The 26,616-nt window shown below is 46.6% G+C and overlaps 1 protein-coding gene across 2 annotated transcripts; it reads left to right on the forward strand.

Moving 5' to 3' along the window:
- The first annotated feature begins 1,184 nt into the window (after nucleotides 1-1,184).
- On the forward strand, nucleotides 1,185-26,174 carry SULT4A1 (sulfotransferase family 4A member 1). 2 transcript variants are annotated; one of them, XR_008933236.1, is made up of 8 exons: nucleotides 1,185-1,420; nucleotides 14,991-15,121; nucleotides 16,214-16,294; nucleotides 16,524-16,650; nucleotides 17,697-17,791; nucleotides 20,656-20,794; nucleotides 23,269-23,370; nucleotides 25,795-25,895. XR_008933236.1 is itself a non-coding variant. In XM_056846963.1 (7 exons), the coding sequence occupies exons 1-7, from the start codon at nucleotides 1,207-1,209 to the stop codon at nucleotides 25,905-25,907; spliced, it is 900 nt and encodes a 299-aa protein (XP_056702941.1). In that variant the 5' UTR covers nucleotides 1,185-1,206; the 3' UTR covers nucleotides 25,908-26,174. The 2 variants fall into 2 exon arrangements, 1 of the variants encoding a protein (XP_056702941.1); XM_056846963.1 differs by lacking the exon at nucleotides 23,269-23,370 and having other exon boundaries at nucleotides 25,795-26,174.
- Nucleotides 26,175-26,616: the final 442 nt, after the last annotated feature.

A 26,616-nucleotide genomic window follows, 5' to 3' on the forward strand; every position in this document is an offset into this window, starting at 1 on the left:
TTCCAGGCTGAAGTGCCCCACAGCTTTTTTTTCTTTTGAGTTTTGCACGCTGAACCGTCATTCCAGCAGTGACTGCAAAGTTGGCACATACCTACTTCGCATTTCTTAAGAGCCCCTTTAACGCGACCTTTGTTGTTTGCTCTGCCCTCGCAGCGAAGAATCCCCTCAGAAGCATGCAAAATGCACAGCCGCGCATTAGCCATGCAAACGGAGGTTGCTAATGGAAGGAACGAAGGAGCAGGTGAGTGGGGTGTGCGTGTGTGGAATTGCTCCTTTTGCGTCGGGACCGTGAATAACCATTTTAAAGGTGGCGTTTAAAAAAAAGAGCTTTGAGCGAGCATCCAAACTGACAAGGCATAAATGGCCAAAAATAAACTCCCATGCAGAGTTTTGAGAATTCGGATGGAGACAATGGGCATCTAGAAAGCGGCAAAACCTCCCATGCATAAATGGCCCATTATAAGCCCCCCATGCAGAGTTTTGAGAATTTGGATGGGGAAAATATGCATCTAGAAAGCAGCAAAAATTAAAAAAACAAAAAAAAACCAGTGGGTTATAGATCAAATCAAGCCTGAACTGACCCTAGAAGCTAACATGACTAAACTGAGGCTGTCGTATTTTGGTCATGTCACGAAATGACAAGAGTCACTGGAAAAGACAGTCATGCTAGGAAAAGTTGAGGGCAGCAGGAAAAGAGGAAGACCCAACAAGAGATGGATGGACTCCATAAAGGAAGCCACAGCCTTCCATTTGCAAGATCTGAGCAAGGCTGTCAAAGACAGGACATTCTGGAGGACTTTCATTCATAGGGTCGCCATGAGTCGGAAGCGACTTGACGGCACTTAACACAGAGAGAAAGCAGCAAATCCAAGGCAAAAACCTCCCACGCGTAAATGGCCTAATAGTTCAGCGCCTCCTTCAGCTTGCTGACTCCCCCCGCCCAGTGGGGAAAGAGAGCGTGCGGCGCGGCACGCGGAGGGTTAATCCAGGAGTGCCGCCGCCGCTGCAGCATCCCTCCTTGCCTGCCTATGGAGCGGTGCTGCGTGACATCACCATCTCCGCAGCCCATTCGCTCTCCTGGCCCCGTCGTCTGAAGGGGGGGGGGGGAAGCGGCGCCCACCTCCTCCTCGCAAGGCAGTGCAGGGTGGGGAGCGCAAAGGGGGCCGAGGACGGGCAGGGAGCCCCGCGGCCGCGTCGGAGTCCTTGATGCACCTTGGCTCCTCCTGGGCCGCGCGGAAGGAACGGAGGAGGATGGCGGAGAGCGAGTGCGAGACCCCCAGCACGCCGGGGGAGTTTGAGAGCAAATACTTTGAGTACAATGGGGTGCGCCTCCCGCCCTTCTGCAGGGGGAAGATGGAGGAGATCGCCAATTTCCCCGTGAGAGTTAATGATGTCTGGATCATAACCTACCCCAAATCAGGTACCAGACACGGCTGAGGCTGCAGGGAGGGGGTTGAGAAGGAATGGTGGGTGGGGAAGGGCTCGCTTATTTGGCTGTGCATTTGAGGGAAGGGCTCTTCTCCACGTAGCACCTCCCTAGGCTTCATCACCGCCCTTCCTTTCAGCAACAAGTGGATCCAAGTAATTCCCCCCCCCCATGACTTCTAAGAGGGCGCCATGATGATTTCAGATGATGGCGTGTGATTTGCTGAGTGGCGATGGTAGCTAAGTGCCTGATCAACAGCGTCAGAGGTGTACTGTGGAACCAGTGCTTTAAAGCATCTTTCTCTCTCATCCTGAACTGTGCCATAGAACAGAGCTGCACATCTCTTGTCCAAAGATGGGTTGTTGGATTTATTGTTGGGTTAATGTTTGCACCTGCAAAATATTCTGGCTGCTTTTTGAGGGATTGGCCTGCAATGCCAGAAGAAAACTGAACAGTGGCAATGGATGCCTAGTTTCCCGTGTATGTCTAGTGTGAGCCTAAGCCTGTTTACTCAGAAGTAAGTCCCACTGAGTGCACCTGGAACTGTGGTTCTAGGCATTTTGGGGTCTGATACAGTGTCCACATGACACCCACCCATGATCATCAAAAGACCCTTATAACCTGACACAAGCAGCCTCAACCTTATTAGTTCCAATAAGTGCCAGTTTAGGAAGCAGAATTATTGTTGGTAGCATTTAGAGGACTAGAACTGCAATCCCAAGCATTGCTGTTTGGAGTCAAGCCCCACTGATTTAAGTTGGGCTTCCTGCTGAATATACGTAAGAATCAGTTGAAATGGTCCCAAGTTGTAAAGAAACCTGGAAACGGAGCTATGCTGAAGCTGAATGAAAACTGTCAGGCTTGTCAGTTTAATGGGGAGGTGGGAGAGCAAAGTGATGAAGAGACTTTCCTGTTATCTAAGAGGTATTAGTTTTGTGATTTATATGCCATCCATGTGCCTTGTGGTCTATAGAGTATAAGAAGACCGGTCCCTAACCTCAAGCGTTTACAATCTAAACTTTGACATGGGGGAGGCAACAAGGGGAGAGGAGTGGTAAGGTAAGCAGGTAGTAAATTGCTCCATGAGAGAAATCTGCTCATGGAGGGAGAATCAGGAAATGGTATGAAGATATTGAAATACTTGTATTGGTGTGAGTTGAGCCTGGCCCTCGGGCTCTCTTCCACACAAAGATTATCTGTACAATGTAAATGTAGAGGCATATGCAATGGCAGAGGGGCTATAAGTGGGAGTTTTCTGTGCACTTTTTCCTGACTTTTCCCTTTTACAGCAACTACTGACTTTTCCCTTTTACAGCTCTACATCAACTCTATGTTGGTTCTCATGCTGTAATGGTGCTGTTAAAGTTAGAAATAAATTAGTGGCAATAGATTGGTGGTATGACAGGAACATATATTGTTCTCCCCTTCAGATTCTCCTTCTTTTTCCACCTTTCCCTGCGACCTTCCTTTCCATCCATCTTTTACCATTTTCAATCACTCCTTGCCACCTCAGATTGACAGAAACCAAAGCTTGGCAAATATTGCTGTGGTTGCCTGGCAATCCCCAGAATGGCCACTGAGATTTCAGAATGTGGTCTTGCTAGATCTCAGTGGAAATTCATGTTAAAGCTACAGACATTGTGTCTATTATTTGGGGTCTTCTTAAAAACTGCTTGTTTTTTTTCTTTTAAAGATCTCAGGTTTTTCTGCAAACCTAGAGCTTACATCAGGTTTGTAGGAAAATTCTCCCTGTCTGTCTTTGGCCTGATCTTTGGATTTTTTGATCTACACTTCAGGTCCAAGTTCAGAATTACATGATAATAATGGTCATGCCATAGCAAGTACAGCCCATATACTTTTGTCTACCTAGAGTGTGTCTTAACATGCACTTGTGTGGATTGCAGTCCATATAGTCTGTGGTCTTCATTCCCATCCCAGTCCATTGAGGTGTGAGAAGACACAATATTTTCAATAAAATGGAAGCCTAGCTAGGTTTTTGTTTTTTAGGGAGCTGTATGGCTCCTCCCAACCCCTTGTAATGCAACTGCATTGCATTAATTGTTTAAAGCAAAAAATCTCCAATGCGGGGAAAGGAATTTTTAATCTTATTGAGAAAGACTCTTATATGGGGCCATGAAAGGTGATAGTTAACAATAGACTCCAATGGCTAGAATTTGATGATAAAGATATGGACATAATAAAACAAAGCCCTAAGTACTGAATTTGGATAGAGCAAGTATCTTATTGAAGGCATGGCGTGTATGCTTGTCAGCGTTCTTTGGAGTTTCCTTCTCTTGTGTTATTCTGAGCTACTTAAAAGACCTATCGATATCCCTCATTATAGAAGAGCACTTATACTCACTCAGTTAAATTCTTTTTCCTCGGCCATACTGGAAGGCCAGGTTGCAGGCATAGCATATTCGGACAGAGTTTGTAAATATAGATCTGGTCAGCTTGAGTCCTTAGAACATATTTTATTGGAGTGTAAAATCTGGTCTGAGTTGAGAGAAAGGTATTTCTCCTCCCTCTTAATAGGTTACGTGAATTTATCATTTAAAAAAATTGTCCAGTTTTTCCTTGTAGATGAGAATTGGAAAACTACCTTAGCAGTTGCTAAATATTCAGCTGTGGTGATTGCCTGTAAGAGGGTTCAAGACCATTTAGTCAGGAGATAAGATAAGATAAGCATCCATTGTTTCTCCTGTGTCCTGTACAGGCCCTCTCAAAGAGATGCCCCTTTTGAGACCCCTTTTAAATTCTACAATTTTTCAGAGGCCAAAAAATTAACAAGTGTATAAATTTGAGCTTGAGGACCAGGCCAAATGCCCCCCCCCCCCATCACCTTGGCCCAGTAAATAGAAGCCACTGAATAAGACCAGGGCCAGGGAAATGCTGAATGGGAGGGCATTGCATGTTTCTTTGGCTAGATATTACCAGGGAGACACAGATCAGTGGCAGCCTCCACAAGATCTAGTTAGGTTCTAAAAGCTAACTTGAGAATCGTTTTGGATCAAAGAGTGGGGTGGGAACGAAGTAAATTGGTAAGTTCAGGAATATGTCTCCATTTGTGTAATGAAGAGTTACGAAAATGAGCTGTAAGCCAGGAAGTCTCAATTTAAATTTCAACTATGAACTTACTTTGCAGACAAGCTATTTTTTAACATCCTTATCTACATAGATAAGTCCACAATGACCTTTTTTCTTGTTCTTTTTTTTCCCCAGGAAAAAAATCCTATGCAATATTTTTTTTTTCCTTTTGGAATGAGAGAAATACTTTTAAAGACAAGGTTTTACTCACTTCAGATGCAGAGCATGAAAATGTTCATGTAAAATAACCTACAGCATTAGATTAGTATAATGTCTATGTATGTATGCCCTGACCTGGGCGGCCCGAGCTAGTCCATCAGATTTTAGAAGCTAAGCAGGATTGGCCCTGGTTAGTACTTGGATGGGGACCACCAAAGAAGCCCAGGGCTGTTATGAAAAAGGCAGGCAATAGCAAACCACGTCTGTCTCTGGTCTTGAAAACCCTATGGGGGTCACTATAAATCTGCTGCACTTTACACACATACTGTAGATTTATAGGGTAGGCTCCAACTCACTTTTCTGCTGTTAAAAAGGGTAGGTGGTAGTCCCCTTTGACCACCTATGCTGAGGATCATGGGACTATCATGGGCATCAATCATGTAGGACGGGCTACAGTGAGAAGGGGAGTTAGGTGAGACAGAGTGGAAAAAAGCTGACTGAATCCAGCCCATTCATTGAAGTTTCAGTTCGATGTTTATTGTTGAAATGTGATTAATGTTGGCAATAATTAATATGCTATGATGTGTTTGTTATAATATACAAGCCCCCCCCCCCCGCAAAACTCATGGGGTTGTGGGAAATCCCATCTCTGCCCCCATTGCTGAGCTGGCGTGACCACTCACCTTCAAGCCCTGTGGCAGCGGCAGTGTCTAGGAGTGGCAGCTGGGCCTGGCGTGGCTCTCGGCGTCTGCCACTGCTATAGCTGGGCCCAGAATGGCTATAGCATCCGCTACCACCGCAGCTGGGCCCGGAGGTGCTCTCAGTGTGTGCCGCTGCCGTGGCTGGGCCTTGAGTGGATCCCTGTGGCGGCAGACACCACCACTTCAAAAGGTAACCCCCCATTTTTTAAGTTTTCTGATTTTTCTGCAAACCTAGGAAGTACGTCAAGTTTGCAGAAAAATGTCATGTCAGTGTTGTCCCAATCCACAGTTTAGGTGTCTGCAGATGGTGGTCATTTGTTGCTATTACATGCATAGATTATTTTCAATGTTATGAACTTTTACTTGATATCCAAATACACTGGCATGGTGACTGTGAGACTTTTTTCTGTCCAAATAATGTACTTAAAAAATTTGTTTCCTAATTTCAAGTTTGACCCCCCCCCTTTTCTCAGGTGGCAAAAACAAGATTCACATGCTATGGTAGCACTGGGTGCGGCAATGTCCAGCGCTTCTTCAAGAATAAGTAGGGTTGCCAACCTCCAGGTGGTAGCTGGAAATCTCCCACTATTACAACTGATCTCCAGGCCACAGAGATCAGTTCACCTGGAGAAAATGGCCGCTCTGGAAGGTGGACTCTATGGCATTATGCCCCATTGAAGTCCCTCCCCTCATCAAACTCCGCCCTCCTCAGGATCCACCCTCAAAATCTCCAGGTATTTCCCAACCCAGAACTGGCAACCCTAAGAATAGGGTATGTTTGCAATTGTACTTATAGAAAACTAACAGGGCATTCCTCAGTTGGTCTACTCAAGTTTACTCAATGGGGCTTACTCCCAGAAAAGTGTTCTTGGGATTAAATATTTATTTGCAGCTGCTCATTCTAATATTCGATTGTCATTTTTGTTGTTAGGATTCTTGGAAGCCCTGGCAAACATTTCCTTGAATGGAAGCCCTGGCAAACATTTCCTTGAATGTAGTGGACTGCTCAGAAGCGGCAGTGGTATGCAAAAGCTAGATTAGAGCCGACTGGCTACATCTTTATTGTTCTTTTAAGATGCACTTCTGAAATATTGATAACATGCAGGAAGTACTAAAAGCGCAACGTGATTTGCTTTTCAAACCTATTTACGTTTTTACTGTATCTGCCCTGTGCTGGGCCTGTGTCTGGTATAGCATCTCTTGTTTTGGTGAAGACTTAATTTCATTGCTGATCTGTTGATAGTGGTGAGAGATCTAATTTGCTGCGTCCAGGATTTTTTGGTACGCACGTTTCATTTTTGTAAGATCTTTTACCGAAAATGTATTATAATTGATTGTTTTGGTTTTTCCCCCAGACGTATATAGTGTCTTTTAATAATTTCTAAGTGCTTCAGCTGTAATATGTCACCATGGCTAGTAGCTACTGATAGACCTATTCTTCATGAATCTAGCCAAGCCCCCTTTTAAAGCTCTCTATGCCTGTGGCCATCATCACATCCTGTAGCAGCAAATTCCACATTTTGATCACTTGCTGTGTAAATAAGTATTTCCTCTCAAAAGCTTATACCCTAAAAGTCTTGTTTGTCTCTAAGGTGCTACTGGACCCTAGCTGTATTTATGGCAGAGTTTATGGGCAAAAACGCATGGTCGCTTTATCCTCCTTTAATCCCTGTTTTAGCCAGGATCGAACGCACATTAGGCGAAACGCATGCGTTCGATCCTGGCTGAATCCTGGCTGAAACAGGGATTAAAGGAGGATAAAGTGACCATGCGTTTTCGCCCTATGTTACAGGCTACAGGAAATAAGTTCTTCAGTCCAGCCACTGAGGTCTCCTGATTGCTAGATGGATTGATCTTTCCCTTCCCCCTTCCATGCTCTTTCTCTCTCTCTCTCTGTTGTCTCTTCACAGAGTATTATCAACTGAAGGTCCCGTCCCCCTCTTATCTTTACAAAAACAAACAAAACTAGCTTCCTAGAAACTTATTAAGTTGCTACAAAGACAAACAGGACTGAACGAACTTGAGAACCTGACAGCCGGAACAGCCTCATGATGCTACCTTGCAGTGTGTGTGTGTGGGGGGGGATTGCCCCTGCTGGGAAATCCCAGAGGACCTGACAGCCCGGAATGGGCATTGCCCCCACTTGGAAATCCAAAGGGGGCTTGAGCCCCACTCACCCCATAGTTTATACTCATGTCCTCAGGTAAAGTAAGGGTTGTGAACAGAGAAGTGTGAAACTGCTTGCTCTGTTCCTATCTGATGTTTGGGCCAAGTGCCCTCTCAGTGGGTTTCCACCACCCGAGTGCAAGGGTACTGTCCTGAGACGGCCCCTAGATGGGCCCGCCAGGACTTGACCGTCTCTCCCCGCCCCGAACCTATCCAAAGCCCCGGAGAAAACCTCCACAAACCTGGCAGCAGTCCTGGAGCCGCCGCCATAGCTGGCAAGCCTCTCTCGCCCGCAGGTGCCGCCGTTCCGGCTGGGGCCGCCGACGGGGACCGACGACCGGAGGACGGAGCCAGCCGCAACGACCCTCACGACCCACCAGAACGTGGGTCGGGCGGGGGCTCGGGGGAGGGGCCCGGGGGAAGCACTCGGCCAGTTGGCAGGGCGGGCCGCCGTCTTGCAGCGCCAGAAGACCCCCGGCGCTCCGCCCCGGCCACGACCGGAGCCCCGGGCAGGGCGCGCGGAGGGCGGGGCCGGGCCGGCCCGGCCGCCGCTCAACTGGGGAATGGGCGGAGGGAGGCTGGCCCGTCCGGGGCAAGGAGCTTCCGGGGGAGGGCCGGCAGGCCGGAAGTTCCGGTAAGGGAGGGACCTGCAGGGGGCGGAGCCGGGTCCCCCCTGCATATAAGGTGGGGAAGCCGAGGCCTGTGAGGAGGGAAGTCCAGGAGTCTCCGGACTGGCGGCTGTCAGTAGCGAGACCCTGGCTTCGTCAGAGGAGGGGGCCGACTCAGACTCCCCCTCTGACTGGTCTGAGGCCGAGGAGGCTCCCTTGGCCCGCCCTCTACAGGTCTTTGAGGAACAGCAGGTGGGACGGCCCGAGCCAGGTCCCATCACAGTGGTGGAGAATGTGGGCATAGGGGGAGGGGCCAAGAGACCCCCACCTCATATCCCGACCCCGGCCGGCTGGAAACCCGGAAAAGCGTGGCTGCGACCCCCGGTGTTCCAAGTGCCCCGGACAAGCCGCATACCCATGGAACCGTCAGAGAAGGCCGCTACCCCGACCATGGATGTCGGACAACTCAGCCAATGGATGATGGAGCAACAAAACAAGATGATGAAGGAGCTTTGGCAGCAACAACAGGACGCCCAACAAAGGTTAGTGAGAGAAATGACCTTGCAACACCAGGAGGCCCAGGCCGGCCTCGTGAGGGACTTCTGTAGGGCCTTGGAAAGCGGCCGAGGGGTAGGAGGAGACAGCTCCGGAGGTGGCAGTCCCAAAATGCCGTCTATCCCGCTCACTAAACTGGGGGCCGACGATGAAATAGATGGGTACTTGGAGGCCTTCGAGAGAACCGCCGAGGCCTCCGGGTGGCCCAAAGACCGCTGGTCCTTCATTATAGGTCCCTATTTGACCGGGCCTGCACAGGTGGCCCTGAAATCACTCCCGAAAGCTGACAGCGCTAACTATGTAAAACTGAAACAGGCCATCCTGGCCCGCTATGCTATATCCGAAGAAACATATAGGCAGAAGTTCCGCCACATGACATGGCGAAAAGGGGACCCACCACGGGCCTTTGTTACAGCTTTGAAGGACATGGCCGATCGTTGGTTACAACCAGAAGTCTTAAACAGCCATGCCGTGGTGGAACGGGTAGTATTGGAACACTTGGTCCAGGTGGTACCCTTACGTGCCAAAGAGTGGCTCATATGCAACAGGCCCAAAACTCTGGAAGAGGCGATGACTTTATTGGAAAATGTATCCGCGCTAGAAACTCGAGTCAGTAGTAGTGAACCCCACAAAGGAGATTATAAAGCCCCACCGGGAATAGGGCCGAGGGGCGGCCGTGCTCGTTTACTTCCCCGAGCCATGCCTAGTCCCGTAGGCCGGTTCCGGGGACCCCCCCCTCTCCAGGCCGTCCCGGCAGGCCCTTCGTCCCGCGAAGGCCCAAAAGGAGGTTCACAGAAGGATGGATCGGCGGGCGAGGTTGCCGGTAGAGGTCCCTGTTATACGTGTGGACAATGGGGCCATTTCCGACGCGACTGCCCATTGATGGAGTGCGACCTTGGGTGGGAGCAAACTATGCAAGCAGAATCTTGGGGCCCACGCCCTCCACCGCTGCTGGTCCACTTACAGGTGCTGGGACGGTCCATTCAAGCTCTCGTAGACAGCGGGTCCTCTATTTCGATGATACTAAGCTCTCTCTTACCCCCTGACCTGCCCGTAGCACGGGTGGCGTCGGTGTCCTGTTTCCATCAACACATTGACCAGCTGCCGGTGGTAAAGGTACGGGTACAGTGGCAGCAACAAACCTATGAAGTCTTCATGGCGCGGGTCCAACAATTACCCTATCAGGCCCTGATTGGACGGGACGCACCCTGTTTCCCGGATATGATGCGGCAGATGCTTACCAGTACCGCTCCCATCCCCGAGTTGGCCCAGGCGGCCGAGGAAGATGAGAACCCGCCTAGTACGTCCCGACAGGCCCTCCATCAGCAGGCGGCCGAGAGGGGCTCAGACAGTCCTGAGGCCTGGGAAGGAGATCCTGTGTTTCAGCGAGAGCAGCAACAGGACCCGTCTCTAGACGTACTGCGAGGTATGACCGCCGTGCGGGACGGGAGGGTTTGCAATGAACGCCGGGCACAACGGTGGCCACAGGTGATACACAAGCAGGGTTTGTGGTATAGGGTGGTGAAAGACGCGGGGGGGCGAACGACCCCAATTATTGATACCCCGAAAATATCAGGGTCAGTTGTTGCGATTGAGTCATGACCACTCATGGGCGGGGCACCAAGGGGTGAAAAACACATTGCTTAGGCTCCAAGAGAAGTTTTTCTGGCCGGCCATTTCGAAGGACGTTAAGGCCTTTTGCCGCTCGTGCCCCGAATGTCAGCGTTACACCCATAGGGCTCCCCCTCGGGCTCCTTTACACCCCCTTCCGATGATTTCTACCCCTTTTGAACGGGTAGCCATGGATTTTGTGGGGCCCCTCACGCGAACCCCACGGGGCCACAGATTTATCCTGGTTATTGTAGATTATGCCACACGCTTCCCTGAGGCAGTTCCTCTCCGAAGCATGCAGGCTACAGGGGTGTGTAGGGTGCTAGTCCAGTTATTCGCCCGAGTGGGGTTACCTCGCGAGCTAATCTCTGACAGGGGCGCCTCCTTCACGGGGGCGATCACGAGACAATTGTGTCAGGTGCTCAAGGTACGGCAAATCTTCACTTCGGTAGCGCATCCCCAAACCGATGGGTTAGTGGAACGGTTCAACCAAACCCTGAAGACCATGTTGCGAAAAGTAGCATGTGAGCGACCAAACCAATGGGACTTGCTTATCGACCCCGTACTCTTCGCTGTTAGGGAGACGCCGCAAGCATCCACGGGATACGCCCCCTTTGAGTTATTATATGGGCGTAAACCGAGGGGCATCTTGGATTTGGTAGAAACGGAATGGAGGGGCAACACTGATGTTGCCACCGAACAGGAGCCGTCCGAGTACGTCCAACAGTTAAGGGCACGGCTGACAACCGCGAGGGAAATTGCCACCCAGAACCTGCGCCAAGCCCAAGAGGCCCAAAAAGCCCATTATGACCAGACAGCACGGGAAAGAACCTTCCCCGTCGGTTGTCAGGTACTGGTAAAAGCCCGGATATTTGGAACAAGCGAGGGTGACCCGTGGCGAGGGCCTTTTGTGGTCACCCGGGTGTTAGGTCCATGTACCTACGAGGTGCGCTGCGGGACTCGAGGACAGCAAACGAAACAACTACACGTCAATGATCTGAAGGAATGGATAAGCCGGGACTACGAACCAAACTCCTGCCATTTGGGGACAGAGCCGTTAGATCTGGTGGAAGGGGACGTACCCTGGGCCGAGACCCAGGTGAAACCCAGCGGCCCCCATATTGACCTCTCCCTCTCGACAGAACAGAAACAACAGGTGCAAGACCTAATACAACAAGGGCCCCCGGTGTTCGATAAAGAGCCCGGTCGGATTACGTGGGTAGAGCATGCAGTCCGCACCCCTGAGGGGAAAGTGGCCCGAGCGCCCTGGCGACCCTTGCCACGGAAATTATGGGAGACCGTAGAAGCCGAGGTGGCAAAGATGCTACGCCAAGGAATTATAGAGCCCTCCCGCAGCGCCTGGAGGAGTCCTATCGTGCTAGTGCCCAAACCCGACGGATCTGTACGCTTCTGCGTTGACTATCGCGAGGTAAATAAGCTCGCCGCCTTCGACGCCTACCCTATGCCCCGATCAGACATCTTAATAGATCACCTGGGAAGCGCTCAGTACATCACGGCTTTGGACTTAACAAAAGGTTATTGGCAGATACCTATGCGACCTGCAGACCGGGAGAAGACAGCATTCGCATGCCCCTCCGGCCTTTACCAGTTCCGAATGATGCCTTTTGGCTTGCACGGGGCGGCCGCCACCTTTCAGCGCATGGTAGATACCGTTTTAGCTCAGTGTCGGGATTTCACATTAGCGTACATCGACGACATAGTGATTTTTAGCCCCGACTGGGATACACACCTCTCCCATCTTGACACCGTCCTCCGAGCATTGGCCGCAGCAGGTCTTAAAGCCAATCCCGCAAAAAGCCATATAGGTTTTAAAGAGATCCGCTATTTAGGCTATGTCGTGGGCAGCGGCCAGTTACGCCCTGTGCCGGATAAAGTCACAACCTTAGAGGCCGCGCCCCTGCCTAGGACGAAGAAACAACTACGGCGATTCCTGGGGATAGCAGGCTTCTATAGCCGATTCATCCCCCATTTTGCTAGTCGGGCCGCACCCTTGACTGATTGCCTAACAAAGTTAGAACCTAACCAACTCAGATGGAATGCGTCCAGGCGGGCTGCTTTTGCTGACTTACGCCAAGCATTGTCACGGGATCCAGTATTACGGAGTCCCGACTTTGATAGGCCGTTCAAAGTGCATACCGACGCCTCGGATGTCGGGCTGGGGGCTGTCCTACTCCAAGAACACGACGGTTGCGACCATCCACTCTTGTATATTAGTAGGAAGCTGCAAGGGGCCGAAAGAAAATATGCCACCGTCGAGAAGGAGGCCCTAGCCGTGAAGTGGGCCATAGGGGCTCTCCAGTTCTACCTAACTAACAACCCCTTCCTTTTGGTCACGGACCACGCTCCGTTGCAGTGGATGAGTCAGATGAAAAACCACAACGCAAGGGTACTCCGGTGGTACATCTCTTTATTGCCATTTACATTCACAGTACAGCATTGTCCGGGGGTGAAGCACCTCCTCGCTGACTATATGTCCCGGGTATTCGAAGGGGACCCCGTAACACCGCAAGACGGGCCGAGGGGGGGGGGTGTGTCCTGAGACGGCCCCTAGATGGGCCCGCCAGGACTTGACCGTCTCTCCCCGCCCCGAACCTATCCAAAGCCCCGGAGAAAACCTCCACAAACCTGGCAGCAGTCCTGGAGCCGCCGCCATAGCTGGCAAGCCTCTCTCGCCCGCAGGTGCCGCCGTTCCGGCTGGGGCCGCCGACGGGGACTGACGACCGGAGGACGGAGCCAGCCGCAACGACCCTCACGACCCACCAGAACGTGGGTCGGGCGGGGGCTCGGGGGAGGGGCCCGGGGGAAGCACTCGGCCAGTTGGCAGGGCGGGCCGCCGTCTTGCAGCGCCAGAAGACCCCCGGCGCTCCGCCCCGGCCACGACCGGAGCCCCGGGCAGGGCGCGCGGAGGGCGGGGCCGGGCCGGCCCGGCCGCCGCTCAACTGGGGAATGGGCGGAGGGAGGCTGGCCCGTCCGGGGCAAGGAGCTTCCGGGGGAGGGCCGGCAGGCCGGAAGTTCCGGTAAGGGAGGGACCTGCAGGGGGCGGAGCCGGGTCCCCCCTGCATATAAGGTGGGGAAGCCGAGGCCTGTGAGGAGGGAAGTCCAGGAGTCTCCGGACTGGCGGCTGTCAGTAGCGAGACCCTGGCTTCGTCAGAGGAGGGGGCCGACTCAGACTCCCCCTCTGACTGGTCTGAGGCCGAGGAGGCTCCCTTGGCCCGCCCTCTACAGGTCTTTGAGGAACAGCAGGTGGGACGGCCCGAGCCAGGTCCCATCACAGGTACATGCTCTAAATATGCACAACAGGGGCCTGAGAGACAGAGGCCTGTGCTGTGCACCCCATTTTCTCAGCTGTTGGTGTCCTGGCAGGTGTTTATGTAGTGGGGGGGGGCTGTGGTTTGGCAGCTGGGGAGAGGTACCTATGATTGACTACATACTCAGATGGCATTGTGGGCAATAGTGGGGGTTTTATCTCGCTTGTTAAAGCCTGTAATACAGGTAGTTAACACAGTAACAATGCATAGGACTTTCAGGGAAATAAACAGAAACAGGAGGCCAGAGTAAAAATCAAAGAGATAAAACTTGCTTTATTGAGAAACATTCCATTGCCATCATATCACTACTACTTAAACTGTATTTCTGCAAATGATCCCTAGTGCTGATTGCATGAGCACGGAAGTGTATTACCTGCCTGTCTCATGGAGACGTAGCCATGAGTGTGTGTTGCTTCTTCAAGAAGCCTCTCCAGAGGGAACAAAGACAGGAAGGAAGAACTGCCAGAGAAAAGAAACTATCAGGTTGCCTTAGAGTAGTGGGAAGCATCACTTTCAAGTATTACAAGAAATCACCGCACTCTGACTTTGCTACCTAGAGCAGCATATTGCTCCCCCATCAGAAAAATCACATGGAGTTGCAGTTTTCTCAACAGGCACCCTATTCTACTCCAGTGCTCAGCAGTGGGAAGAACTTGTACTTTGCCATTGCATGGGTACCTATGGGCTATGCAGGGTTTTCACTAACTTTACAGATTTGTCAAGGGTAGGACCAGGGCTGGAGAGGCTTAGGGAGTTGACTAAGTCCATCTATGCCCCAAGGCATGCCCCTGGTACTGCCTATTTCCATGCCAGCAAAGCACTTACATTGGTGTGGTTGGGTTGCCCGCTGGTGTATTTCAGATACATTAACAGGACTCAGATATATTGGTGCGAGTGTAGAGGCCCAGCAACCTAAGCACTTTTGGCTTGGGGTTGAGAATTGTTCTGTAAATTTATTAACAATGCCTTTGTCCCATTTATACTGTTGTCTTAAACATATATACTTGGCAATAAGTCCTGTCCTAAAGGAATGGAAAAAACAAATAACTGCCATAAAAAGTGAGTTCAGTATTTCTTCTTGTAGTATGATTTTGGCCATTTTTTAATATAGTGCATCTTCCTATGTTTTGCTGTCTGATATGAAATATGATCCTTGCAGTATGTTCAAAGTTAAACCATATTTTAATCCAGATTATCTGTCCTATGAATATTCGTCCTACAAAATTTCTCATTCAATCCCTGTAGGGTGATATGATTGTTGCTTCCAAACAATTACTCCTTAAGGTAGCCCTAATTTTCTGATAATGTCGAAGGAGGTCTGGATCATAGTCTTCTCTCTTGTTTGCAGGCACCAGTTTGTTGCAAGAAGTGGTATATTTGGTGAGCCAAGGAGCCGATCCTGATGAAATCGGGCTAATGAACATAGATGAACAACTTCCAGTCCTAGAGTATCCCCAGCCTGGGTTGGATATCATCAGGGTATAAATTAATCTCCTGAAAACATGTCAATTCTTTAAAATGCTTTAATTTTACATTTCCCTTTTTCATATTCATTTTCAAAACTTCTTTTTTGTTCCATGTTGCAAATCGGTTTATTGTGTTAAGATGTTTCAAAATGTAACAGTTCTACTTAAAATGTTACTAAAACCTTTTATTTAATATATATATGGATTCATATAGCACACACTTACCTACATGCTTCTGTGAAATGCAATCTGAACCATAAAATGTTGGTTCACAGTTCTTGTTCCAACGTCAGGTGGGCCAAAAATAACTTCACATGGTACAAAAGAGGAAGTGCGAGCAACTGAATGCCACTTCCTCTTTTTTGAGCTTCCATGTTAACATGAGAAGGGGGGAGCTTGTGTGTCTTTCCAGTGAGAATTTGGAAATATTTCAGTGTCTTTCTTCTTTACAAAGGGGTTAAGGCCCAGTAAAGATTTAACTTCTGACTAATATACTAGAACCCATCAGAGATGATAGCAAAAAACGTGTATTTATTGTATGTCTTTTATTAGGAACGATAAAAATAGCACAAAACACTGAGCAGACTTTTGAATTACAAATGAACAATATTGTATATGGTTCGTAAATGGCAGGAGTTTATTTGACTTTAACATACTGCCAAATCAAGGACAAACCCATCTCCAAAATATTCCCATAGGGGCTTGTTACCTTTAATAGTAGTCTATAAAACAATTAGTTGTTTAGATTCAACATAATAAGGAGATTATCTGTGTACCCTGTCATAATATCTGAGGTCAACCAAAACTACATTCTTGAATATACATGCACCTACACCTAACAGTGAACCAGAAGGGATTATTATGACAGGGCAGGAAGTAATGTCTACTCTAAAAACTGATTCTGTGCTTAAAGTCATGAGTTGTTATCTAGAAAGTCTCTCAAAACTTACTCCAAGGTAACTGCTGCCTCTTGGCCCCCAACTATGGATACTGCCCCTCCTTTCAGTGTTGTTGGAAGGTTTATTGAAATACTATATTGTATATGAAGCACTTTAATCACTTTCAAAAGGTCTATTTTTTTTTCCTTCCCCATTTTTTCACTCAGGAGTTGACATCTCCTCGTCTCATCAAAAGCCACCTACCATATCGTTTTTTGCCCTCGGATCTACACAATGGCAATTCCAAGGTAACTGTTAAGTCAGCTTTGACTAATTTGCTGTTTTGTGAAATTATCTATTTATTCAGAGTTTTTCTATGGCATCTCTTCCAAGTCCTACTCGAGGCAGCTTTCGATAAAAATAATATAACAACATAAAACAGTGCCATTAAAAACAAGCCATTATGGAAATGGGGAGGGACAGGATGGGAAGGGAAAAAGAATAATTCAGCAAGAAGAATCCTTTTCACTTTCTTAGGTAATATATATGGCTCGCAACCCCAAAGATCTGGTCGTGTCTTATTACCAGTTCCACCGCTCCCTTCGAACCATGAGCTACAGAGGAACATTTCAAGAATTCTGTCGGAGATTTATGAACGATAAGTGTAAGAAATTTTAACCCTGCCTATATGGCAGTGCCTTTTATGTCTGAATTGTTCTTTCTTATTAGTAAATCATTGAAAAATGTCTTTTAAAAACCCCTTTCAAACATTAGCAACTGTCATGCAGTGGAGACCCAGGCTGTCTTACTCGACTCTACCACGTACCTAAAGACACTGAGATGGATACTCAGGGTGGCAGTTCATATTCCCCTGTTACCCAGTCCCATAATGTTTTGCCCCACTGCTCTTTATGGCTGCATCTGGAGATATTAAAACCTATCCATCTCCCCTTCTTAACAGTGGAGTCCATTGTCTCTGTTCTCTCATAGTAAAAGTATAGGTTTCTTTCCTGGGTGCACCAAATGGTGTTTATGGATGTTTTCATACATCTCTGTTTGTTTTCTTTATCCACAACATATATGACCCTTCCACTGCCCTGATGCTGTTATGCCTCTAGTTTATTCAGTTAGGGAGTGAGCAGCAGTGCAGCCAGAGAGAGGCAGGCAGGAATTTTGCCACAGCCAGGCTTATAGGTTCTACAGCTCCTGTCAAGAGTTCCCTAATAACTCCCAGTACCTCTTCTGTGTGTGCTACAGGCTGGCCACCTACATCGTATCCAGATCCCACAGTGTCTGAGACTTTAGGAGGAAATGCTCATGTGTTTCCATTTCAACTTTTGTTTTGGAAATCAGGATTGCATTCCGACTTGTTAACGAGTTTACACAACATCAGCATATTTGTACATGCTGTCAATTTCCATTTGTGTGTGCTTGTGTGCAAGTCTTGCACTATCTTGGCCTAGTATATGGAAGTTTTTACTTTTAATTTTCTCACTCGTAGCAAAACCCCACTTTGATTATACTTCTTTTAAGGGTTCATACATTGTCTTCTTTTCAGTTACAGTTCCCAATAGGAATAAATTAATCACATTTCTAAAAGCAATCAGAATTAAATTGCATTTTAAAAAAATGATTTGTGTTCAAGGGAGACTCTGAAGAATAGAGGTAATTTCTCTTGTAAATCAGCTATTATATTTCCTGTCTCCACAGTAGGTTATGGTTCATGGTTTGAACATGTGCAAGAATTTTGGGAACATCATATGGACTCCAATGTTCTTTTTCTCAAGTATGAAGATATGCACAAGGTAAAGACTTTACAAACACTGTAAATGCTTCCCTTCCCTTATTGCCTATGGAATTTCCCATTTTTTCTCTGCTGGTATTCTCTCACAAGCTTTTTCCTTCATTGGTTATTGTTTGATTACATTTCATGACTTGTATAAGCCATCAGAATTTCTGCAAGGAGGCAATGTGTTATAAAATAAATAGAGAAGATGGATAAGATAAGATAAATGACAATGAAAACTCAGAAAGCTCAGAGGAAGGCCTTTTAAATGATGCATTTCCTTGCTCAGTGAGGTTTGCCAAGCAACATATTTATTAAATATTATAAATAATTTTTTCTGTCCTGCTTTTAACTGTACACAAGTGCCTTTTGTTACTGTGTGTTCTCATATGCTGGCCATTGGCCGTAACAAATAAACAAACAACTGTGTGTTCTCAGAATAAGCATGTATCCTAGGCGCATGTCTGTGTGAACATGTCCCACTTTGCAATTGGAATTTGGAACCTAAATTCACACTTAGATAGTGCAGTGTAAGGCAGAGCTGCTAAATTCCTGCCAGCAAGGGGCAGAGGATCTCCCATCCCCTGCTCCCCGCTGCTGCAGCCAGATGGAGAAAATTAAGCTTTAAAAAATTGGCAACACCATGACATCACTTCTGGTTGTACCATAGAGGTTTTAGTGACTCCTAGAAAGGCATGGTGTCACTTCCAATCCCCTTCCCAAAGATAACATTGTGTCTTTGCTGACACTGGCCCCCATGTCCCTGGGTCTCCCACTGCCTGCTAGGCCTTGCCTGGCAGCCCTAGTGTAAGGAAAGGCCTGACTTCCACAGCAGATTCTAGCTGGAGCAGTTATTTATTTATATTTATAGTCTGCTTTCCTGATAGGGACTCAAGGCAGAATACACATAGTGGATCTGTGCAATCAACAAAACAGAACATTCAATAAGCAATGTACTAGTATTGTAGAAGTCTGGAACCAACCAGAAATCTAAAAGATAGAACTGAAGCACAGCTTAAATATTAACATGACACATAAAGTGGTGCAGAAATTACATAATAGGATCCTGCTTACAGTAAGATATGTGTGTGTGTTTGTAAAGTGCCGTCAAGTCGCAGCCGACTTATGCCAACCCCTTTTTAGGGTTTTCATGGCAAGAGACTTAACAGAGATGGTTTGCCAGTGCCTTCCTCTGCACAGCAACCCTGGTATTCCTTGGTGGTCTCCCATCCAAATACTAACCAGGGCTGACCCTGCTTAGCGTCTGAGATCTGACGAGATCAGACTAGTCTGGGCCATCCAGGTCAGGGCACAGTAAGGTATACACAGCAGTATTGACTACAGCCCCTAATCATTTATCCAAGTAAACTATTTTGTACAGTGCAACCCTATTACCTGTGCAAAAGGATTTCTTGAATAATTCATTTTTGCATAGCTTGCAGAAAGCTAGGAGAGTGGGGAGCCTTCCTGACCTCCTCAGGCAGGCCATTCCATAAGGTGGGATCCACAACGGAGAAAGCACATGTACAGGCAGTAGATGATTTTGCCCATGTGTAGGTTGGCACCTGCAGAAAGCCCTCAGATGAGCGAAGTTGTTGTGGGAGAGCATGGAAGAGATGTGGTCCCGCAGATAAGAGGGACCAAAGCCATGAAGGGCTTTGTATGTGATAGCCAATACCTTAAATTGAGCCTAGTAACAAATGGGCAGCCAATGGAGAGTCTGCAGAATGAGAGTAATATGCATTCTCCATCTAGCTCCCAATAATATCTAAGCTGCCGCATTCTGCACCAGTTGGAGTTTCCATGTGGGTTTTGAGGGGAGACCAACGCACAGTGCATTAACAGTAATTTAGTCTTGATGTTACTGTGACATAACCAGGTGGCCAGATCAGCTCTATCAAGATAAAGGGCCATCTCACAGGCTAGGCTGAGTTGGTAGAGAGTGTTTTTTGCAGCTGTATTAATAAGCTTCTCCAATAATAAGGTTGGATCTAGTAAAAACCCAAGGCTTTTAACTGACTCAGCAATAGTCAGTTGAACTCCATCAAATGTGGGGAGCCCTTTCTGCTCTTGTACCGCAGCCTCAACAGAAAACATGTTTCGATTCCTAAAACCCCCCAGAGCATTCTGGAATCCAGTAGGAATCATGAGCCTCCGAGGGTGGAATATTTTAACCAGGCCCCCTCTCATGCTGGGTGTTGGAGCCACATTCACCTTGGCTTTAAGTGGGTAATAGTCAGACCATGATTCAGGGCGAATCTCCAGCCCTGAAAGCAAACCTTCCATCAAAGGCTCAGTGCAAAAGAGTAAACCCAGAGTGTGACCTCATTCATGTGTTGGGCCAGTTTCGATTTGAGAGAGACCCAAGTCAGTCAAAGAAACTATAAATCCTGGGCTGGTCCCAACAGGGTATCTTTGTCATGAACATTTCACAACCCTAGAAAGATCAGTCTAGGAGTGTCCAGCACCATATCTAGCTGACCTGAATACTCATAACATTATATGGCACTGTAATAATATGAATTAGAAGAAGAGTTGGTTTTTTATATGCCGACTTTCTCTACCACTTAAGGAAGAATTAAACCGGCTTACAATCACCTTCTCGTCCCCTCCTCACAACAGATACCCGGTGAGGTAGGTGGGACTGAGAGAGTATGACTAGCCCAAGATCACCCAGAAGGCTTCATGTGTAGTAGTGGGGAAACAAATCCAGTTCACCAGATTAGCCTCCGCTGCTCATGTTAGAAATTAGAAAATGAGAAATTAGATGCTTCATTTACTGCTGCTGTTTTCAGTAACTTACGGTGGTAGCTTGTTGTTTCTAACAGTATCCCCCTTTGGCCTGCCTTTTTATAAGCACATGTGCATCATCTTTTTTCACAGGACCTTACAACTATGGTTGAAAAACTAGCAAGGTTCTTGGGTGTCTCTTATGACAAAGCGCAGTTGGAATCCATGGTGGAGCATTGTCACCAGCTCATTGACCAATGCTGTAATGCAGAAGCTCTTCCTGTTGGCAGGGGTATGTCGTGATGTAAAATTTCCAGAAATGTTGAAGCAATGGGGGAGAAATGCCGGGCGGGGGGGGGGGGAACGGGATGACTGAAATATATGCAGAACTTTTCTATCTCACCTGAGCGTCTTTAATGGTTTAACAACATAAAATGAATCATTTGTAACTTAGCATATAAAACTTGGCATATTTGTAGGATTTAAAAGTATAAATATTTTTGTAAATAAAATAAAAATTGTAAGTACTTGACTAGTACTTGAGAAAGAGTTGCAAACTGCTGCATGCTGTGCTACTGTTCTGAATGTCAGCGGGCCTGAGAGCCAGAAGCAAGTAGCATAGTCAGATAGCAGTCTGAGGATCAATATCAAAAGCCAAGTCAGTCCATTCCAAGGTCAAAGCCATGAGAGTCTCAGAAATAATCAGGAAACCAAGAGAACACAATGTAATAATAACAAGTTGTTCCCATGTCAGCCTGGATGCCAGTGTCTGCTTAAATACGCCTAAGAGGAACCAGCTGTTGCTGGTTCCTCTGACTCAGCACTCTCTGCTGGAGGGAGCTCATTATTCCCATTGCTGTCAGCTGGCAGTGATCTTAGTAGTGCTTGTAATTTAGAACTCCTTCTACGCTCGAGTAGGAGTGTCCTGCACCTTTGGCACTGCTGTTCCAGTGACTGTGGAGGGCTGCTGCTGGACACAGGTGAATCCCCTGCCCTGGGTGGTTGTAGGCACTGGGAACATTCATCCGTTTGTGCCTGCACAGCTTGCTGCTCTTCCTTTCTTCCACTGCCTCCTGCTTCAAGGTCCTCTTCGTCTGAGGAAGCCTCAGCAGGCTGCCCTATGACAGCTACCTTTAATTTTTGCTGTCTGAGAGGCAGGAAAAAATAAAAGTTGAAGGTAGAGGACAGATTCTGTAGTAAACAAAAGAAAGGGTATTATTTGGACAAAAGCACACTCATATAGTCATACCCCCCCGCCTCCATATCTCTAGGGGTATGCATATGATATATCCTGAACATTTGTAAGCTGGAGGAGCAGAGAGGATGGATGGTGAAGGTCCTAGGTGTTTTTACCAATTGTCAATAATGTCATGTCCAGATATGGGGAGTGTGATGGAAATGCTACAACCTTTTATGCCATCAGTTGTTTACTGTGGAAACAAGCCAGTCTTCTTCAGAAGAAGTATGTGGTGCAACCCTTCTGAGACTATACCATGTCAGAATATTTATGGGGAGACTGTATAATACAATCAAATGCCTCCTGCCTCAAAGAACGCCAAACAATGCCTATGTATTATGTCAGGATGGTTGCAAGATATGCTGGATTTCTACAAACAGGCTTTCACACAGAGGAGCTTTTAAAAATGCAATTGCTGTCCATATCCAGAACAGCTGTACCATGTGCTGATGTTTTTGAATGTGTGGATTAGCTCAGTCATCTGGCTTTTCATGAGACTCTCACAGGAAGCCGATATTGGGAGTCAATTAATCAATCAATCAAATTATAACACGCCTTTCTCACTAAGACTCAAGGTGGATTACATGGTATAAAACAATGTAATCAAATTGCATGACACCGTGAGATATCTAATAAAGAGTGCAATAGGACTAGGATTACAAAAATGAGAAACAATGCATAAAAGTGTTAGATGTGAATTGTCAAACAATGCAGAGAATGGAATTACAGAATTAGAAGACAATGTGGTAACAGCAGCACAATGCATACAATTAACAGATAATACATACAATGAACTATAGCATAGATTATGCACTGTTCTCTTTATAAAATCACCTTCCAGAGGCATTCCATTATACTACAGCCCTAACTCCCTTTGTAAAAATGTCCTCCTGAACAATTCTGTTTTATATAGTTTGCAGGAAGACAAAAGCATGGGAGCCTTCCTGGCTTCCTCAAGCAGGCCATTCCACAAGGTCTAATGGGGTCAGAGGGGAAATGAGTGTCTTGTCAGCCAGGTAGTCTTTGGGGTTGGAGAGAAGTGCTAGGTTTGTCCATGCTGAAGGTGGTATGACCAGAGGGCCAATCTCGATGTGATGGAACACAGAATTCCTGTGCCCTTCACTAGCCCTGTACATGTTACAGTGATTGGACGTACACTCTGCATATACATGTGTATATTGGGTTGTAAGAAGAAGCCAATATGCATTCACTTTACAAATGAAACTGGGGTACCCATTAATAGGAACCCTGAATGGTTCATTCCCCTGATTAATTTCATCTGGCATGGACTTTTCCTCCCAGAGTATTTGATTCATTTGTTTTCTGTCTGTGGTTTAACAATTGTTTTTCCCCGAGCATCAACCTAAATGTCAAAGATGTCGTTTCTTCTTCTTTCTTTTTTTACATTGTGATTTAAAATTCCGAGTTAAACTCTAAAGAACTTGCTTTAAAATTATATTTAATTTATCCATTATATTTATCTTATTATTTGCTTTATGTTGGTTTTCATTCATTTCCCCCCTTTTTAGCTCATTGACCTTTACTCAGAAGAGAACTTTCTGCTTAAGTTCCTTACATTTGTTCCATGCCCATCACAAATCACAGTGTCAGGAATCCATTCGCGAATCCAGGTGGGTGACTTCTTGACCAGCTATCCATGCCTGTGGTTGAAAAAAACAGATGCCAGCATAATGTTATCATACAAAGCATAGTGGCAGTCAACCTTTTGCAGCAAGTGTGCCGCAAGTCATGCTCAAGGAAAGAGTTGGTATCTCTCAAGTGTGCAGTGTGGGATATATGTTGAGTCCAGGAGTGGGCCTTGCCCTGGGAGGACAGAGGCAGCCTGAAATCCAGGCCTCACTCTACAGCACAGCCAGGCCATACAGGCCCTCTCACTCTGGTACATCAGTCACATGCATGACATGGTACGTTGCAAGGGTCCCAAGAGCTTACCTACATTACGTGTTAGTTTTTTAATCTATATTGTAATAACTGTATGGTAAAGATGGTGCTCTGCCAGAGAAATACAGAATCAGGTTTTAAAAACGGTATTCCTTCGACCCCTGACCCCGGTAAATGCTAATGAGCCATTGGCAGAAAGAAGGGTTGGAATTGGAGAGTCTAGGACAGAGTGAGGTGGAGAGCAGAGCAAAGAGTAGCAGGAGAGCTTTGTCATCGTAATGCAGTTGATAGGCCAAGTCATGGGTGGCACAGCAAACCTGCTCTTAAGAACAGAGGAGGCACCCTGCTGGATCAGAACAGTCCAGCATTCTGTCTCACACAGTGGCCAACCAGTTGCCCTGGATGGACAGCAGATAGGGCATAGAGATGAAAGCCTCCCCCAGATATTCCCTCCCAGCACTGGTATTTGGAGGTCCGCTGCCTCTGAATAGGGAAGTTCCCCTTAGTCATCATGGCGTATAACCATTGATGGACCTCTCCTCCATGAATTTGCCTGATGCCCTTTAAAAAGCCATCCATGCTCATGGATATCACTATGTCCATTGGTGGTAAAATTCCACAGTTTTGTTACTTGTTGCATGAAGATGTACTTCCTTTTATCCATCCTGGATATTTTGCCCATCAGCTTCACTGGGTGCCCATGAGTCCTAGTATTACAGGATAGTGAGAAAAAAGTTCTCTCCACTTTGGATATGTGTACAAATAATGGCCATTACAGAGGTTGTAACTTGGTAAGGATTTTTTGAAAGTCACAGCAAGGTACTTTCTTCTCCAAGTACAACCAGAACACCATTTCAGCATTTGATAAACTACTCAATTGCGTCTCAGAACCATTGCTTTGAATTATAGACAACCATCCTTCCAGCCATTTTTTAAAATAAAGAAGATATATTATAATCCACAGAGCCAGCTTGGTGTAATGGTTAAGAGCAGCGGACTCTAATCTGAAGAACCAGGTTTGATTCCCTGCTCTTTCACATAAAGCCTGCTGGGTGACCTTGGGCCAGTCACAGTTCTCTCAGAACTCTCAGCCCACAGGCAATGGCAAACCACCTCCCAACATCTTGAAAACCCTATAGGGTCACCATAGGACAGCTGTGAGTACACACACACACACACAGAATAATAATTCACCTACTGTTCTACCATAAGTAGAATAGTAACCAATAGTGATTTTTCAGTGAGGACCAGAATCTAAACATATTCTTGTATGTTAAGTCATTCTAGTGGATGTCAGCAGAAAGGGGTTGGGTCAGATTTCAGCAACTTTTCCCACTGAGCTTTGGGGTGGGGGAATAACAACTTGCAATCTGGGACACAACTGAAAGAGGGCAACATTTGACCTTCAATGAGTCACCCATCTTTTAAAAAAAATTTATTTCTTGTTTAACACTTTCCAGACTTTCTCTGGTTCAACAGTTAATGTTTTATATTCCATAAAGGGGGAGTTGTGAATAAAGTAGGGGAAGGAAGTTAATTAAAAAATAAAATAAAACAAACGAGTCGTTGTGGAAGGGTGGGATTAGATATTAACTCGTATGAGGTTAAATGTTCCTTTCATGTTTCAGTTTCCAATATGTAGTCTGTTGAGGTCTTCAGAAAAACACTGCCTGTGGTTCATCCATGTTATTGATAGCGCTTGAGGGCATTCTCGCTGTCTCTGGGTGTGTGTGTTAAGTGCCGTCAAGTCGCTTCCGACTCATGGCGACCCTATGAATGAAAGTCCTCCAAAAAGTCCTCTGTCTGTACCTGAAGGCAATGTTGCTTTTGGAACAAAGCTCACCAATCACCAATTACCTATACAGTGAACAAGTAATGGAGGCTAAACTATCCACAGAGGGGATGGATGGGCTTTGTCCAGTAGACTTCTTGAAGGAGGTACAGTGTGTGTCCCTGTGCAAAGTAAGACGGGTTCTACCAATTATAATAGACATTTAACTAGTTTCTTGTATTATATTTTCCTTAACAATAGTAGCTGAGATATTGGCCAGTAATTTGCCAATGATTGTTCATTACCTTGTACTGGGATGAGGCATAATTGCTTTTGCTTACAGCATCCTCACTCTAATTTATGTCTTTTTTGTTTATTTCAGGACGAGTTGGGCTATGGAAAGACATCTTCACTGTTTCCATGAATGAGAAATTTGATTTAGTTTACAAGCAAAAGATGGGAAAGTGTGACCTCACATTTGACTTTTATTTATAAAAAAATGCATGTCTATAATGCAAATACTCTCGGTAGAAGTGCTTTCTGCATTCATTTATCACTTGCTAGACACAACTCTGTATTTGTTATGTGTGTCAGGAGTTAAAAAATAAAAGGCACAATGCACTGGGAAGTTAAGAATGTTAAGGAGAGACCTGCTGGGTTGAACCAAAGGTCCCTCATTCCTGGGAAGCTTACAAGTAGGGCATGAGAGCAATATTTTCCCCTGTTGCTTCTCTCCAGCCTCTCATGTTCATGGTAGTTGTATTTTACCACCCTGGCTAATAGCTACTAGTAGACCTATCCTCCATAAACTTGTCAGATCACATTTTGAAGACCATCTAATATCATGGCAATTGCATCTCAATACAATACAAATGCCTTTGTGATCCCCACAATTCTGCCTTGTATGTTGTTTCCACCCCTTCTTCCTTCCATCCTCATTGCTGCCTTCCTCTCTCCCCCTCCCCAACTCTCCTGCCATTCTTTTCTCCCCCTCCTCTCAGCTGCTCTTTATTTTTCTTTTGAATTGCCTGGTTCTGCTGACTGGTTAAAATTTTAAAGTCGCGGTGTGTGTGCTTCCAGTTTTAGGGGCTTCTAAAGGTTTCCATTGTTTAAAAATGTACTTATTTATAGTACAGATTACGTTTCGGACATCTCACCTGGTCCTATTGGGTGATTTTTTTTTAATCCACATGCTGGGGACCAG

This window comes from Euleptes europaea, chromosome 3 (genome assembly GCF_029931775.1).
Source record: "Euleptes europaea isolate rEulEur1 chromosome 3, rEulEur1.hap1, whole genome shotgun sequence".
In the NCBI taxonomy this organism is placed as follows: domain Eukaryota; kingdom Metazoa; phylum Chordata; class Lepidosauria; order Squamata; family Sphaerodactylidae; genus Euleptes; species Euleptes europaea.